The sequence below is a fragment of the Carassius auratus genome, chromosome 32 (assembly GCF_003368295.1).
Source record: "Carassius auratus strain Wakin chromosome 32, ASM336829v1, whole genome shotgun sequence".
In the NCBI taxonomy this organism is placed as follows: domain Eukaryota; kingdom Metazoa; phylum Chordata; class Actinopteri; order Cypriniformes; family Cyprinidae; genus Carassius; species Carassius auratus.
In genome coordinates this window covers 24,982,411-24,998,935 of record NC_039274.1, presented here as the reverse complement: position 1 = coordinate 24,998,935, position 16,525 = coordinate 24,982,411, and the positions used below count along the sequence as shown (strand labels likewise).

The 16,525-nt window shown below is 34.7% G+C and overlaps 1 protein-coding gene across 2 annotated transcripts in view; it reads left to right on the top strand.

Annotated features, from left to right (window-relative positions):
• The window catches only part of LOC113051919 (aryl hydrocarbon receptor nuclear translocator 2-like), a 44,309-nt gene that overhangs the window by 4,961 nt on the left and 22,823 nt on the right, over positions 1 to 16,525 (top strand). Inside the window, exons 2-6 of one of the 2 annotated variants that reach the window (XM_026216099.1) lie at positions 4,494 to 4,608; positions 6,295 to 6,342; positions 7,882 to 7,926; positions 8,673 to 8,886; positions 9,775 to 9,988. In XM_026216099.1, coding sequence (XP_026071884.1) covers positions 4,494 to 4,608; positions 6,295 to 6,342; positions 7,882 to 7,926; positions 8,673 to 8,886; positions 9,775 to 9,988 — 636 coding nt within the window. The remainder of the gene's footprint in view (positions 1 to 4,493; positions 4,609 to 6,294; positions 6,343 to 7,881; positions 7,927 to 8,672; positions 8,887 to 9,774; positions 9,989 to 16,525) is intronic. The other variant, XM_026216100.1, reaches the window with a different exon arrangement.

The following is a 16,525-nucleotide window of genomic DNA, read 5'->3' as shown; positions in this document are numbered from 1 at the left end:
TCAATTTATCTAAGTTTATCCGCCAGGGGTCCAAGACAAAGTGGTGTTCTGGGAAGGATTTCTTTACTTTTTTACTTTGCTCATTTGGTCTGTTTCTGTCTCGATGGAATTCATTTCTCAAACAAAATGAGATGTGCTGTCCACATTTATAAAGCGCTTAGACATTACATGGGACCCTGTGGGACAGTACCAAGTGCTGTGCAGATGTTTTGTTCTGGGGTGGATCTGAAAGGGAAACGGGCCTCTGGTCATTAAAATGATCCGGAGGAGAGAAAAGAGAGGGAGAGAGGAGCGTGTGAGCTGTTGAGTCGTGATTTAAAATGAGACACAGCAGCGTCCTATCTGTCTGCCAGCCATCACTCCATCCCACGAGACAGATTAATGAGTTTGACCTAAAGGGCTTTCTGACAGAGAACGACAGCGGATGAGGAAGCTTTAAAGCGTTCTGCAGAGCAGTAAGGCGTCTGAAGTGGAGCTATTTTGAAGAATGTTCACTCACCAGCTTTAAAAAACATTATAACTCTGTATATCCTAACATGTTAATGAATAGTTCAAAGTGGAAGAGTTTGCTGAATCTTTAGACAACAGACCAACAAAACAATACTTAAAGTGTTTTTGTTGAGTGTCATATTTAATGGATCAAATAGTATGATATAGCAAGAAGTTAGAGCTCGTATTTAAAACCTCAATTTTAAGTTGCTGATGTTATTCTCAAAAGATGAAATTCTGATAGCTTGTAATGTAGATCAGTGAGCTCTTCATAACAGTATAAAATATTTATGTAAAATGAAATAAATATATCACCTAATAATGTCTTAGTAAGATGGTATTTAAATGCTTAGATTTCTGATCAAAGCTCTGTAATTTAAAAATATATAATGCAATGCAATACAGTAGTGATTGAGAGATGAACAAATAAACCTTCCTTTAGCCTGTTGATCATATTTGATACTTGCATTTTAACATTATTTTTCTAAAAAATTTAAATAATAACATGCCTCAATCCAGGAAGTGTTTATCTTGAAATATTACTTTGTATAAACACTCGTGTATTTGTGTATTTAAAGATTTCACAGTAAATTTTTTTACATGTATACTAAAAAGCCTTTTACTTGCTGAAAAAAAGTAAAAGTCAGATGACAGAAGGGACAGAGTAGACTGTGAACAACAAAATAATTTCTTTTTTTTGTGTAGTTTAACTTGGAATAATAATATAACTAGAACTAATAAATGCCAAATAATCATTTACAGTGTATATATATATATATATATATATATATATATATATATATATATATATATATATATATATATATATATATATATATATATATATATATATATATATATATATAATGCAAACAGAATTATTTTACCTTAAAGTGAAACAGAAAATGTAAAATATTAACCAAAACTGTAATTGTATTTCAGTTTTACTAAAATAATACTGGTTTGTGTAATCACAAAAGTTAACTTTAAGCAGTCTTAAGTTGCACCTATCAGGCCATTTTTAAGGTTACTAGTATTGGGTCTCCTACAACAGGATGACATGTATGCATGGTCAAATTTTTTTTCGTTTTCTTAATTTCACCTCATTTTCCATCGATTCTCAAACTTTATACAAAGCTGTTCTAAGACTCAGTTTTCTAAACCCCTCCTTTCAGTGAGCCTGCTCTGCTCTGATTGGTCAGATGGCCCAGTCTGTTGTGATTGTTCTACCGCATCAAAGCCACTTGAAGGCAAGCCTGCAACCTTTAGCCAAAAACGAGTAAAAGTATGTGAAAAAGGAGACCAGAGGTTTTTTTTAAAAAATGGATGTTAATGGAGGAGAGGCTTCACTATGCTGAATAAACGGCTTTTTAGAAGAAAAAGCTTATCATTTTAGTGAATCAACAGCCTATCGGTTAATTTTCAACATGTTTTACACTAAGCAATACAGTTTACACCAAAAAAAGTGCCATTTTATAAGATAAGTCACTGACTGGTTAAGGCGGTACAGAGTCGATTGTTTCTTTTGGGAGACAATAACTTTTATTTTTGTGCATTTTCAGCTACATTACCCACTGCATAAAAGGCAATACTGTAAATGGCATAATAGGGGCACTTTATTTTGGAATTTCCTTTCATGTATTTCAGGTTTCTCTTGTACCTTCAAATGAACTGAGGTTTGAAATATAATGTGTAAGATTGTAAAAACCTCATAAATGAAGAATGGAAACTCAGCGAAAGGGTCTGCTGTGCTCCGGAGTATGGGAGAAGTGGAAGGCAGACTTTATCAATTATTAATATGATTCTGCGATCATCAGGCTGAACATGTCAGAGTGTGTTCATTTTCTCAGCCAGCTGCTGTTGGCGATTTTAGTCTGAGCTGGTGTGTGTGTGTGTGTGTGTGTATTACATATACTGATGCTGTGTTTAATTAGTGAAGTGTTTTTATGGTATATCTGTGTCTTGCTTTTGTGCACAAATACATTTTTCTTTACCTCAGAAAAGAAACACCATTGATATTTATGAAACAACACTGATAATAATAAGAAGTCAGCATATTAGAATGATTTCTGAAGGTTCATGTGACACTGAAGACTGGAGTAATGATGCTGAAAATTCAGCTTTGCATCACAGGAATAAATTATATTTTAAAATATATTAAAAATAGAGTACAGTTATTTGAAATTGTAATACTATTTCACAATAATACTGTTTTTTACTGTATTTTTGATCAAATAAATGCAGCCTTTGTGAGCATGAGAGACTTCATTCATAAACATTAAAAAAATGTACCGTGATGTAGGGCTGTGTATTGCCGATACGTATACGTATCACGATCCAAGGGTTGTGATATATTGCGATACATTGCGAGACTGTAAGCAAGGGGAAATATTTTTAAGGAAAGCATATATATATATATATATATATATATATTTAACCAAAACACACTGGGATGTGCATTTGCAATAATCAGTCCCTGTAACATTCAACCTAATTGTACCATTTTTGTGCACTATGAGTAAAGAAGGTAAATATAAACCGCATCCTTTGGTTAAATGTATACATATAAACATGTACAGTTTATTTTATAAAGAAGACCATATATATATTTAGACCGTTTTAAAGGTTCACAGTTTAAGTTTACAAGTACAATATATAATGTCATAACATTTTTATTTGAATAAAATAATAAAATCTGCTTAATATCAATGTAAAATAAAGTGCTTACAGGATTTCTAAAGAAACTAAAAAATTTTAAAATAATAAAATAAGTACAAATACAGATATTCTTTCATCCGCCATTACTAGCAGCGAACTATATCAATGCTAACATTAGTTGCATGCAGGCGGCAAGGAAGTCGACCGGAAGTTGAAGTCGGCTGCGTGCTGCCATCTTGTAGCAGAACTTCACTTGCGTTAGCATTCCCATTGACTCCGTTTGGCGTCACTTTGACAGCGAATAACTTTACATCTGAGGCGTTTAAAGACTCCGTTTGTCCATTATTTATTTCTAAAGATAAACGACAATGTATAAAGGGCTCCATTACCTTCTATGTTACATTATGGCCCCGTAGAAACAGTTTTTGTAAAAAATAGGCTAACGATTGCGTCATAAACACGCGACTCTCTGTCGCATTACCGTACAGACAGGAGGAGAAGCTCGCAGGCAATTAACTTAAAATGGCGTACTGGCATTACATTTTAAAATACTATACAAAATAATTAATCAGAATACTTACTCCTGCTCACTCACGACAAAGAACTCCCCGCTCAAGCTCGCCGTCTCTGCAAGATTAACGATGGCAGTTTGCACGCACAGCTACTAGAAGATTTACATCTGTCAGACAGGTTGCTGACGTCATCAAGCTTCGTTTGAGTCTGCGCATCAGAAACGGAAGTGCTAAAAAACGCTAAAAATGGGCTTCACTTGTCTCAGTTGAGTTCCAATGGGGTCGCTGTGTCCATTTCTTTTACTGTCTATGGTTGCATGCCCTAATGCTAGTATCTCCTGTCACTCATGACTTGTTCAGAGATGAAGACTCCCATCTAGTGGTCGGTAAATAAACTAAAAACGAAACAATTGCCATGAATCTTGTATGATAGATAGATAGATATAAAATATATATAAAATGTTATTTATTAAATGTATTTTTTGTGTAAATATCGATATTCCATTTTTGAGAACCGGTACAGTATCGTCAAACAAAATATCGCGATACTCACGTGTATCAATATTTTCTTACACCCTCACTGTGATGTGCATGTCAGTGCTTTGATTATACTACAGCCCGACTTTGTCATCAAAGTTTTGTCAACTCTGTGTTGAATTCATAAAGTGAATCCATATTTGACATGATTGTATATACACTATTTATTTGAAATTAATTCATGTTTATGATTTTATAAGTGGGATAAAAGTCATCTGGCATTGATACACCAGCTGTATGAACATGAAGTCTGTATTTCTATGGTTGGTGGTGAAGAAAGATGTTTGGCTCTTTCAGAAATGGGCACGGATCTGCCGGGACCAGTAGCCATGCCAGGCGCTGTGGTGGGAGCGGGTCAGGTCAGGATGGCAGGCGCCATGCCAGGGAGAGGAGGCAAGCGGAGATCAACGGGGTGAGTTACTGTGTTAAATGGCATGTTATTCTTATAATAACTGGTCGACCGATATATTATTAATATTTAAGAAATTTGAAATAATGGATTAAAAAAATAAATGTGTAAAATAATCACACTTATACTTTAGATGCATTTTTCACAAATAAATAAATATTTAATTAAAATATAATTAAAAAGGAAGTTCACACTGTAACCAACACGGGACTCAGTATTCTGGGAAGTTTGTGTGCACTGGGAATCATATTTTTCAAATAAAGCCAGGGTAACACTCATTTTACATACAGCACACATTGAAAATGACATGAATATGACAGTGGGCAAATGCATAAAGTGCATCATAATTTGAAATCATAAGTTGAAAGTTTAAAGCATTCAATTCACACGGACCGACTGTCACACAGAGAACACGCGATCATGCTGATACACATACACACTTCACAAGATCTCACAGCTGGATTCGACTAAATTTGCAAGGCTTGTGAAATTAAATATTCATTAGTCAAACGAAAAAGTATTCTAATGTTTGCCTTTCTATTACTAATAATATAAAAGCAATCATAATAATACATTTTGTATTATATAATAAAAAACTTATTGGCCGAAGCCGATATTTCAAAAATGCCAAATATCGGCCATATCGCTCAACCACTAATTATAAATGCTCTCTTCAATATTACACGGCAAAGTTAAAAATGGTGTCTTGCAGATGGAGAAAAAAAAGTCAAAATTACCCATTTTTATCAGTTGTTTAGCTGCACAGGTTTTGGCCCTTTTTGTTCTTTCTTTAATTAAGGTGGCCATATGAGCCATTCTCAATGCTGTGTGTGCACTTGGATGGGTTAAATGCAGAGCCCCAATTCTGAGTATGGGTTACCATACTTGTCAAATGTCACGACTTTCACTCTCACTTTTTCACTTTCATACGTCACGGGAAGGATTTCAATATTGCCTAAAACATCTAAAGCAGTTTGACCAATAACATGCAGGTATTGTATATAATCGAGCAATCATGGGACTGCGCGTCAGGAGGTTAGATCTACAGGGAACCATCAAAGCGATGCAAATATGCACACGTGTTTTTGCCTTGAAGCATCGCTGCGCACCGATCAAAAAAAGACACAAGAGTGCGCTGCAACACGTGTCAAACGAACGAACAAACACACTAGAACGATTCGAAAGTATAAAAAGCTGTCAGCTCTGCTCTCTATAGCTCTCATTAATGTCACACAATGATCGATCTGCACAGTGCAAACAGCCAAAACCTGGATATTTAAGGAAATATTAAAATCCTGGCCAAGACGTGTCCCGAATGAACGGTGCATAGGGCCACCCTACCATTCATCAAAAAAATTCAGAAATTGCCTTTAAAGAATGAAAGTACTTTATATACATGCACATTTTCTTTTCTATGTTTATAATTTATTTCTACATAATTTCTTATTGCATAACGTGTAACTTATACATGTTTAATAGTCTATTGAAAGTTATAAGATGCATAAAGCAGGAAACATCCTGAATCAGGAGTGTTTGTAGAGGATCCTGCAAGCACTTTATATTTACCTCCTTTACTCATACTGTAAATTAAAAAATATTTTTATTCATATATATATATATATATATATATATATATATACACAAATTCAAAACCATTTGTGAGCAAGTCTGTTTGTTTTCTTGTTTCAGGATGGACTTTGATGACGAGGACGGAGAGGGACCCAGCAAATTTTCAAGGCAAACTTTTTCCATTGTTTGCAAGCTTTCAAAACAGTCAAATCAGACCACGCACCATGTCCTTTCTTTTATATTTTCTATTGTGTGACCGTGTCTTTTAGCTGTACCACAGCATTTGTGCCATTTCAAGACATCACTCACATTTTGTTGCTCTCAACTTATGGTTTCCTTTCAGTTCATTTCCTTTTAAAGGAGCTGTATCCATAGTTATGCTGCTGTAGCGTTGGAATGGAGACACTGACCCCTGCAGGACAGACAGGACACACTCCAGTTCCTCTCCGTTTGGAGCAATTGCTCACAAAAAAAGAAAGGAATTGCTGTCGTTAATTAAACATCATCATGTTGTTCAAAACCGATATACCGCTTCTTTCAGTGCAGCACAGAATGATGCACTGAAAATGTGTCGGATTTACTTTTGAAACCATTTTAACCCAGAAATTGCTAGTAATTACAAAGAATTGGCAAGTAATACATTTAATTCATCATGGAATTGAAAATCCTGTCAAGTGTACTTCAGTAATATTTGTTTGTAATATTGTTTTATTAACTTCAAAACAATCATTTTTACAGTGTACAAAAAACAAAAAAAAACATTGCTTTCTTCTGAACGGTCCAGAAAAATGCACTATATTTGTATGACTGAAATGTTTGACATCAGTGACCAAAAGCTTTAAAAATCATCAAATCTCATCAAAAATGAAGAACAACATATGGGCTTGGAACAACATGAGGGTGATTAAACAATGACATCATTTTCATTTGTTAATTAACTTACCTGCTAATTATTATATGATAGCCATATATATTGATGTACAGGCTTTTATGTCTGTTGTCTATAATGTAGAAGACAAGCAGGCAACTGTGGAATAATTACATAGATTTTTTTATTTATGTTTTTTTAGTGCAATGCAAATGTTTGTATATAATGAGGTATTAAAGTAATCTAAACCTATAAGAAATAATTTGTGCCAATTTGCAAAGGCAACATATCTCATTTTCACGTTTAATGTTTTGTATCATCAGATTGACTTCATAAACTGAGCAGAAAAACTTATAGACACATAATTAATAATAATAAAGGTGACAAAAACATAGCTAAATTAACTAAATTAACATTAACTTTAACTTACCCTAATTTGAAAATTTGAACATTTTTAATACATAAATGATACATAAATCAATAGATTATAAAGCATGATAACAATAACAATAATAATATCTCAGTGATGCTACAATAAAACCTGAACTGAAATGTCCAAATATTTCTTGGAGGCACCTTGTTTTGTCAAAATGAGTTTATATCCTGGGATACAGACACCTCTGATTGTTTAGTTTGTCTTTTTTGTTGTTTGTCATTATCCATTGCTCTGTCCATTATTATATTACCATATTCACACACCGTCTGTAATCCTAACCATGCAGCATAATAAACACGGCTCATGATCACTTCATTTGAGCTGCAATCGTAAGACCTAAAAGTGATGTAACTGTCGTTCTTAGGGTCACTCGTCTTATTTTGGTCTCTTCTCTCTCCGTCAGGTATGACGATGATCAGATTCCCGGTGATAAGGAGCGTTATGCCAGGTAGGGATGTCTTGGGGAGGTTCTGTCAGGATAGTTAGAAATCAGGCCCCTGTCGCCGTCAGGACCGGCCTCATTCTCTCACCCTGGCCTCACACGAGCGTCTCTGTCTAGATCTAATCAAATGAGTATTTAATTATCCTCCGCTGACGCTCTCATCTGAAAATGTTGAGTTGCTTTGAATCATCGCACTTCGTGGATTTATCCTTTTGCATTTTCCTCTTAAAAGATTGGTACTCCTCAGTTTACCACCGGAGACTCGGCTAAATCACAGAAATGAAGTAATGAAGTCTTAAAATATCCTCCTCTCTGAAGAAGACGTGTTGCAGCTTATTAGTCCAAGGATGAACTTTTGAAGAAAAGAAAAAAAAAAACAAGCCTGAGCCAACTAACCTTATTTCTGTATAATGAAAGTCTTGAATGCCTCCTTTACAGTAATTCATGATTATGTATGCATCAATCAAGGTCAACATTGAACACGTATATATATGTGAGGGCAGACATAGGTAGGTGTCAGTTATTGAAATTTCACACTTGCAATTATACAAGTGTGGAAGAAGGATCCCAAAATATGCATTCACACAATTTTTTTTTTCACATGGTATAAACTAGATTTGTACAAGTACCTGTGTGTGTGTCCTGTCTTTAATGGTAATTATGCTATACCTGTGGTCCTGTAGTTGTGAAAGGTCTGTATGGCTCTCATTACATGCTAATGATAATGTAATGGTGCTCCTCTCTCCATCCAGAGAGAACCACAGTGAGATTGAGCGCCGCCGGCGTAATAAGATGACCCAGTACATCACCGAGCTGTCGGACATGGTGCCCACCTGCAGTGCGCTAGCCAGGAAACCAGACAAACTCACCATCCTGCGCATGGCCGTCTCACACATGAAGTCCATGAGAGGAACGGGGAACACGTCCACTGACGGCGCTTACAAACCCTCCTTCCTGACCGAACAGGTGAGAAAACATCCGACAAAACAACAGAGGACAGTAATGGCCTTAAAATCATACATTGGCATTTTTTCACCCTTGAAACATACTTGAAACACACATTTCAGAGGCCTCTAAATGTTCCACAGGATCAAAACTTGAGAAAAACCCGTTGTTCACAATCTACTACATCCCTTCTGTTTTCTGATGGACCATTTCTAATATATATATATATATTCTTTAAGCCAGTAAAAGGTCTTTTAGAATAATTGTAAAACCGTCTCTAGCTCATGGTATACATGTCTTTTTTGCTGTGAAATCTTTACTGGTTTTTATTAAGTAAAATTAAACATGAGAATAGCTTTAATGCTGTTAGTAATATTTCAGGATGAACACTCACTAGACATGTTATTGGTTGTTATTACTATCATTTTGTTTTAGAAAAAATCATGGTGAAATTTAATTATCAACTATGATCATCAAGCTTTTGAAGAAGATTTATTTGTATATTTATTGCATTGCATTATATTATTTGAAGCTACAGGGCTTTGATTATCAAATTAAGCATTTAATTATAACCTTGCTAAAGCAAATTATATTTATATGCATTTTATGTAAGATATCTGTTATACTTGTTATAAATATCTCATTGATTTACATTACAAGCTATCAGATCTTTTTTTTTCGGCCATATACAAATCAACAGCTGCACAAAATCGCATATTTTTGCTCATTTATGAATAAAATGTAGATGTTTTTTCCTCCTTAAATATGAGCTCCATATTCTCTCTGTCATACTATATGAGCCATAAAGTCCTGATGCATCAAATATTACACTCAACAAAAACCCGTGCAAACTTTTTATATATATAAAACTTCTAAAAGTCTTTTAAACCTCATTTGAAACTGTCACAGGAACTGAAACACTTGATTCTGGAGGCGGCTGACGGTTTCCTGTTTGTGGTGGCGGCCGAGACGGGTCGCGTCATCTATGTGTCAGATTCTGTCACTCCGGTTCTGAACCATCCGCAGTCCGAGTGGTTTGGCAGCACGCTCTATGAGCAGGTCCATCCGGACGACGTGGACAAACTGAGGGAACAGCTGAGCACATCGGAGAACTCAATGACAGGTGAGAGACAGTGACTGGGCTTCTCTCGCTTCACAATCACGAGTTCTTACCGCCGGGCGATGGACGTGATAAATGTCAGGCTTAGCTTTAGTCATGGAGTTTGGAAGAGCTGATCCAACACATTCCCATCTCAGTCTGGGTGACTTCCTGGCAATTCATATTTTTCTGGTGCTTGCAGTTACAACATGTGTTTTGCCATTTTGGGACTTGAAAAGGACAGTATATAATGTATAATATATTATATCATGAAATATTGAATTTAAAGAGGAATAGCAATACAATTGTATATATACTATACTACTTTATAATAATATACTGTAGACTGTTTATAATACAAAAAACATAATGTTTTCATCATGCTCTCCAAGGCTGCATTAAAAAAAAAAAAAAAGAAATACAGTAAAAATGGGGATATTGTGAAATAGTACAAGTTCAAATAACTGTTTTCTGTTTGAATATATATTAAAATGTAATTTATTCCTGTGATCAAAGCTGAATTTTCAGCATCATTCCTCCAGTCTTCAGTGTCACATGATCCTTCAGAAATCATTCTAATATGCTGATTTGCTGATCAAGAATTATTATTATTTTTTATTTTTTTATGAATGTTCAAATTTAGTTGTGCTGCTTCGTTTTTTAGTTCATGATCCATTTTTATTCAGGATTCTTTGATGTATAAAAAGTTCAAAATTATTTATTTTAAATGCAAATCTGTTGTAACATAAGAAACTTCACTGCCACTTTTGATCAATTTAATGCATTTTTGCTGAATAATCGTAATAATTTCTTAAAATGTCAAGAATTCACAGTGATGCCCATGAGACAAGGTAGAAAAAACAAATAAGGGTAAATTATGACTATGAATTATTTTAAATGGACTTGAAGGAAAATCATACAGTGCTACATAACAATATTTCTCTGCGAGGAAGATGCGTATTTGAGGTGAGAGCGAGTCAGCAGTAGCTTTAATCAGCTGGGAGGTTTTCAAACAGACTGCTGCTTATGACAATTTGCATTCAAAGTTTGAACAAAATTGAGAATCAAGCTAATGTACTTTCTATAAGAACACAATTGCATTTTCTTATAGTACAAAAACGAGTGCTTGCATGATCAGAATGTCAAAGGATTCCGTAAACATTAATATGTGATTATATGTGAATTTTGAAGGGGAATGATATACAGATGTTGCACTGTAGTGATCAAGTAAAGATGATTTCTTTAAATTAAATGGTTGAGATAGATTTTGATTTGCTTGAATGGTTTGTTTCAGTGTCATCACAGAAGTCAGACTTTGACTTGGCCCTCTCAGACATGGAAACTCACTCTGTTAATGTTAAATATCATAGTCATGTTGCATCACCCTTGTCTTTTTTGGGAATTTGATCACAGACAGATGTTTTGACATTCTGTTGCCAAATTTACTGGCAGAATTCAGTGATTGTGTGGAAATGGTTGCTATGTGAGGTACATATTCCCTTTCTGTTTAACCCATGTTCCTGTGAGGTTTTGGTGTTAGCATGCACTCATTTGTTGACATAATGCTTTGTTTGTCCTCCAGAAACTTTAATTTTATTTGTACATTGTTTATGCAAGATTCCGATGATGGTTAACAAAATTTGACAGAGGGCAGCTTTTTGGAGAACAGTTATAGCACCAATAATAAGAGTAAAGATGAAAAATAGTTGACTTATTAAAATGGACTACAGAAGTCAGACTGTTTTGGACACTTTTTCCTTGTAAACAGTTCTTGATCTGTGCATATTTCTCTCTTGATTCAGACAAGATGGCTTTTTCACAGGAGTAAACAATATTTAAGATAGAGGACTTGTTTAAAGTCAAAAACATTTTGATGAATTTGTTTTTGCATGTTGCTTTTCACCTCAAGAGGTTAATCTGTGGATTATTGTGAAGTTATTTATCACATCTCATTCTGATGGCACCCATTCACTGCAGAGGATCCATTTCTGAGCAAGTGATGCAATGACACATTTCTCCAAATCTGTTCTGATGAAGAAACAAACTCATCTACATCTGTGATGGCCCGAGAATAAGTTGCATTTACAGCAAATATTCCTTTTGGGCGAACTGTTCTTTTAATTGCAGTTGAAGACTGCAAAGTCAATCAGAGGCAAAGAGTATTTCTGATTTGGCGGACCTATCATGTGACTCTTTTTGCCGTTTAGTGATTCTAGTGCTGTCACAGACACTGGTTTGATTTCTCCAGACACCTATTTCAATGATATCTGTCAGATCACCATTTTATGCATGGTATTATTCCAAAATTGCTTGCAGCACCTTTAATGCAAGTTATTTTTTAAATTGTCTTGGCATATTATAGGGAGTTCAACTGCTTCACCACTGTGCAATATAAATGCATGCTTAGTAAATCATGCATGTGTCCTCAAATGCTCTTAATAACTTAAACTTGCTCACAGTAAGTGTTTCACTTTGAGTGGTTCTCCACTAGAAGGCGCTAGACACATACAGCAAGCACAACTTCTATTCATTCTTTGTGCACACCTGCAACGTTTTTGTGTAAACCACAAGATGAATTACTCTCCTCAGATAAAGACAAAACAATACTGTGGGCAATCTTTCCATCTCATCCTCATTGAAATGTAGCTGAATATTATTTAAGGATTTATGTAATTTTGAATGCATTCCTTCATATATTCATGCAAGGTTATTGTAGGTTTGCCTTTTTCAGTTTTTATTTTAATACTATTTTCAAGTTTGTTTAATGGCTTTGTTAATTTCAATTCAGTTTTTATATCAAGTATAAATTTTTTTTCTGATCAATTCAAATCAAATCAAACTAAAGTGACTTTTCTCTCTCTTTTTTTATTACAACTGACTTGCATTGCATTCAAGTTGATTAAATATTGAATGCTAGATTTATTTATATTATTATTTTAGTTTTAGTTTTAGTCTTGTAGTTAGGAGATATACAATATTGATACTGGATTGCTTCATTTAATGCACTGGTAGCCGTGCATCATCATTTACATATAATGTTTACACTAAAGTTTAAAAATGTTTCTGAATAAAAAAAAAAAAACTTTTGAAAATCATGATAAATGTGTTGAATATGTGTGAAATAATGAGTCAAAATACATTTTTAAATTATGTGTTGGACATGAAGTCCAGTTAATTTAAATATTGAATTGAATTATGGGACAGTTTTCTCCTAGAGTGTGCTTTGTTGTGTAGTCCATGCATGCAGACACTTGCAAACTGCAGAAACTGTTTGTTTCAAACCTAGTTTTACATTAAAATAGTTTTTGGTATTAGTATAGGATAATTACCCTAAAACACTGACGCTGAAGCATGCAATGACTGGATAATTGAATTATAGCGATTACAGGAACGATCCAGTGTGGTCTCTCACAGCCCTTTTGTCATTCTTGTCTGATTTCCTTTTATTAAAAAGATTCAGTGAGCCATATGAGAATATCTACCCACACAATAAAACATCTTTACTGTCTGACAAGGCGCGAGCAGGGCATTGTCACAGTTCATTATGTCAACCGCTCATGATATGATGATTATTTTGAGAGGAGCAGTCCTTGATGTGGCTCGGACCACATTTAAATGAGACGTGGGGTCAAAGTGCCTGCTGTTTTCTGCCACAGTAATATGAGCACTGTCAGGACTCATGGAGTTCGCTTTATATGCAAAGAGGCAGATGTATTCATCTTAGTATGATTCATTTGTGTAATTGTATTCAGTGCATCTAGCCTCCAGTGGTTTGGCTGTGACATGAAACACACCATTCTGTCTGACCGTAAAATGAAAAGGATCACGGTCCTGGTGCATATTTAGTGAGGTCCAGAAATGGAAGACCAAATCTGGAGTTTCATTGATTTTCTTTCATGTAAACTTGTTTCAATGTTAATGTTTATGAAAGAAGTCTATAATGCTCACAAAGACTGAATATTTAGTTTCAGTTTAAAGTAACTGTTCTTTCATTGTATGAAGAAAAAAAAGATCAAATAACTAAATTCAGATGAAATAAGAAAGGCAAAATATGAAATGCCTTGGATGTGCATATACTTACTAATCCACTATTTTGTAGAGCTAGATTTATTACTATTAATTACAGGAAGGAAATTGACTTTAGAAAGATGGCAGTCTCATTATTTTATTTTTACACAGAGATTAGTGGGTCTATTAGTAAAATCTTTTCACTTAAAATGACTTTAGCAATGTTTGTTGCATTATGTTTCAATAACGACAGTTCCAAAGTGGGAAATCTTGTGTTTTTCCCCTAAAATTTGCATTACTGTAATAAGTATTAAAAATATCTTAATATGCTGTTTTTATTTTTTGTTAACAGACTTTTAGTTTAGCATCTTAATTTTTAAGGCTCTGTATGGTTCATTTGTAATAGTCAAAAACCAGATGTGGGTCACTTTGCATACAGCTAATACTTTTTCTTTTTTTCAGAATTCTTTGATTAATAGAGAGTTCAAAATGACATTTATTTGAAATGGAAAACTTTATTAACATTACAAATGTATTGACTGTCACTTTTAATCAATTTAATGGGTCCTTGCTGAATAAAAGTATTATTGCAAAAAAAAAAAAGTATCCAACTTTAAATCATATAAAAAAAATCTCCAGAAAAGGGCTGTAATGAATTTTCTTTTTAATCCAAAAAAAAAAAAAAAAAACTCCCAAGTTTAGAAAGAATTCTGCCCTTGCAGAAGGTCCAGATAAAATATTGCGGTTAAAATATGCTGCTCATGATGAGGTTTTGATAACCTCATATGTTTTAGTGATAAAGTGATCAAATTAAGCGGCCAAGGGAGATATTTTCAATGTCTCCTCAAACTCTCCTCCGCTAATGTGCTCTCTGTGCTGGAATGTTAAGGGTTGGCTCTGCATACATAATTGATTAAGAGTGATTTGGGCTGCTTTGTGTGTTTGTGTGTGTGTGTGTGTGTGTGTGTGTGTTTCTCTGAAGCGGGAAATGATGGCTGGAGACATCAGTGAGATCTTGCACACCATCCATCAGATCACACAACATCACACACCTGTGTACAACTACATGATCCGTTCTTGTCTCATATACATAATCTCATATATGGAAACACTTTTCTTGAAGCCTGCATTTGTAATGCATCATAATAGTACTCTTTATGCACTGTGATTTTTATATACAACACATTGTATTGCATTACATTTTTTTGGAATCGCATAAAACCCCATTAATGGTTATGCTTTTAAAGAGTGGTATAAATGTGTAATATAATATAAATAGCATGAGACATCAGAAAGAGTGTTGATCTTAATGCATTATACTCTTTAAAGCTGTAACTATGAATAGGAAAGTATTGTAATGCATAATAGCTCTGGTTACCATGTTTCACTGGCGCATAAAACTAATCCTAATGTGTGTTATAAAGTATAATGAATGGCACACGGAGGGCATTTCTGCCATTTAGAGCCATTTTTACATAACATTAGTTATGCACATAAAGTCACAAATTCTGTTGAACTCTCAGAATTTTTGCAATGCAATTCATCTTTATGGTGACAAAATGAAATATTTTCTCATCAGTTATTAAAGCATGCATTGTGACATGCAAAGAATGCACAAATTAGTTTTTGTTGCCCGTAGCTTACATACCTAAACTTGTTTACAATTTTTGTGAGCTACGAGCTGTAGCATGAAATGCAAATGAATGAATGATCTTAGGACAATGAGCTCAGATATATGAGAATGCTGTGGATTTGAATAATAATATATGTCTTATTGTCTGCCAACATGGTGTTGATTCCAAAGGAATGCAAGGCTTAATTAAATGAATATCAGGTTTGGATGAAAGTTTCTGCTGAATGCATCAAAGTAAGAGGTGAACCTACGCAACCAGATATGTTTTGCCCTAAGGTTAAAGATTCAAGTGACGTCACGACCTGAAATTCTCTGTAGAGATTAAACATGAGGTGCCTTAATGGGACTTAAACTCTGTAGTTGATAACTAAACTGGTCCATTTTTTTCCAGAGTTTAATTTTATAAGCATACTTCACTGATAAAGATAACATTCTCATAACAAGCTTTATTTAATTTTTTTCATATTCATTATAGTCTGTGATTTCTCTGGCAACACTGTCTGTTTGTCCTTCCATCTATGACGGTCTTGTCGACGGCGACTGCCGCCTAAATATTGAACTTGGCTGGGGTTGGTGGCCTGGGATGTTTGCCATTTTTGTTGCTCGGTTCATTTTTAGAATAATAATGATTCATTTGCCCAACACAGATATGAAACAATGGAGTCTGTGTGGCAGAACGTGGCATATATGTGTGGCGCAGCAGCTTCTCTGATGCTAATGAAATGGGCCTTTGTCCAGATTCCACACTGTGACTTTTTCTTCTCAGAGGATTTGGGGATTTTTTTTGGATCGGTTCTGGGACCGATCTTGGAGTTCTGGCTAACCTGTCTTTATTCCTCCAAGCGTTGTCCTCAGATCCTCTTCAGGTGGTCACGGAGTTGAACTCGGAGGAACCGCGCTTGTCAGGAGGTGAAGTTCCC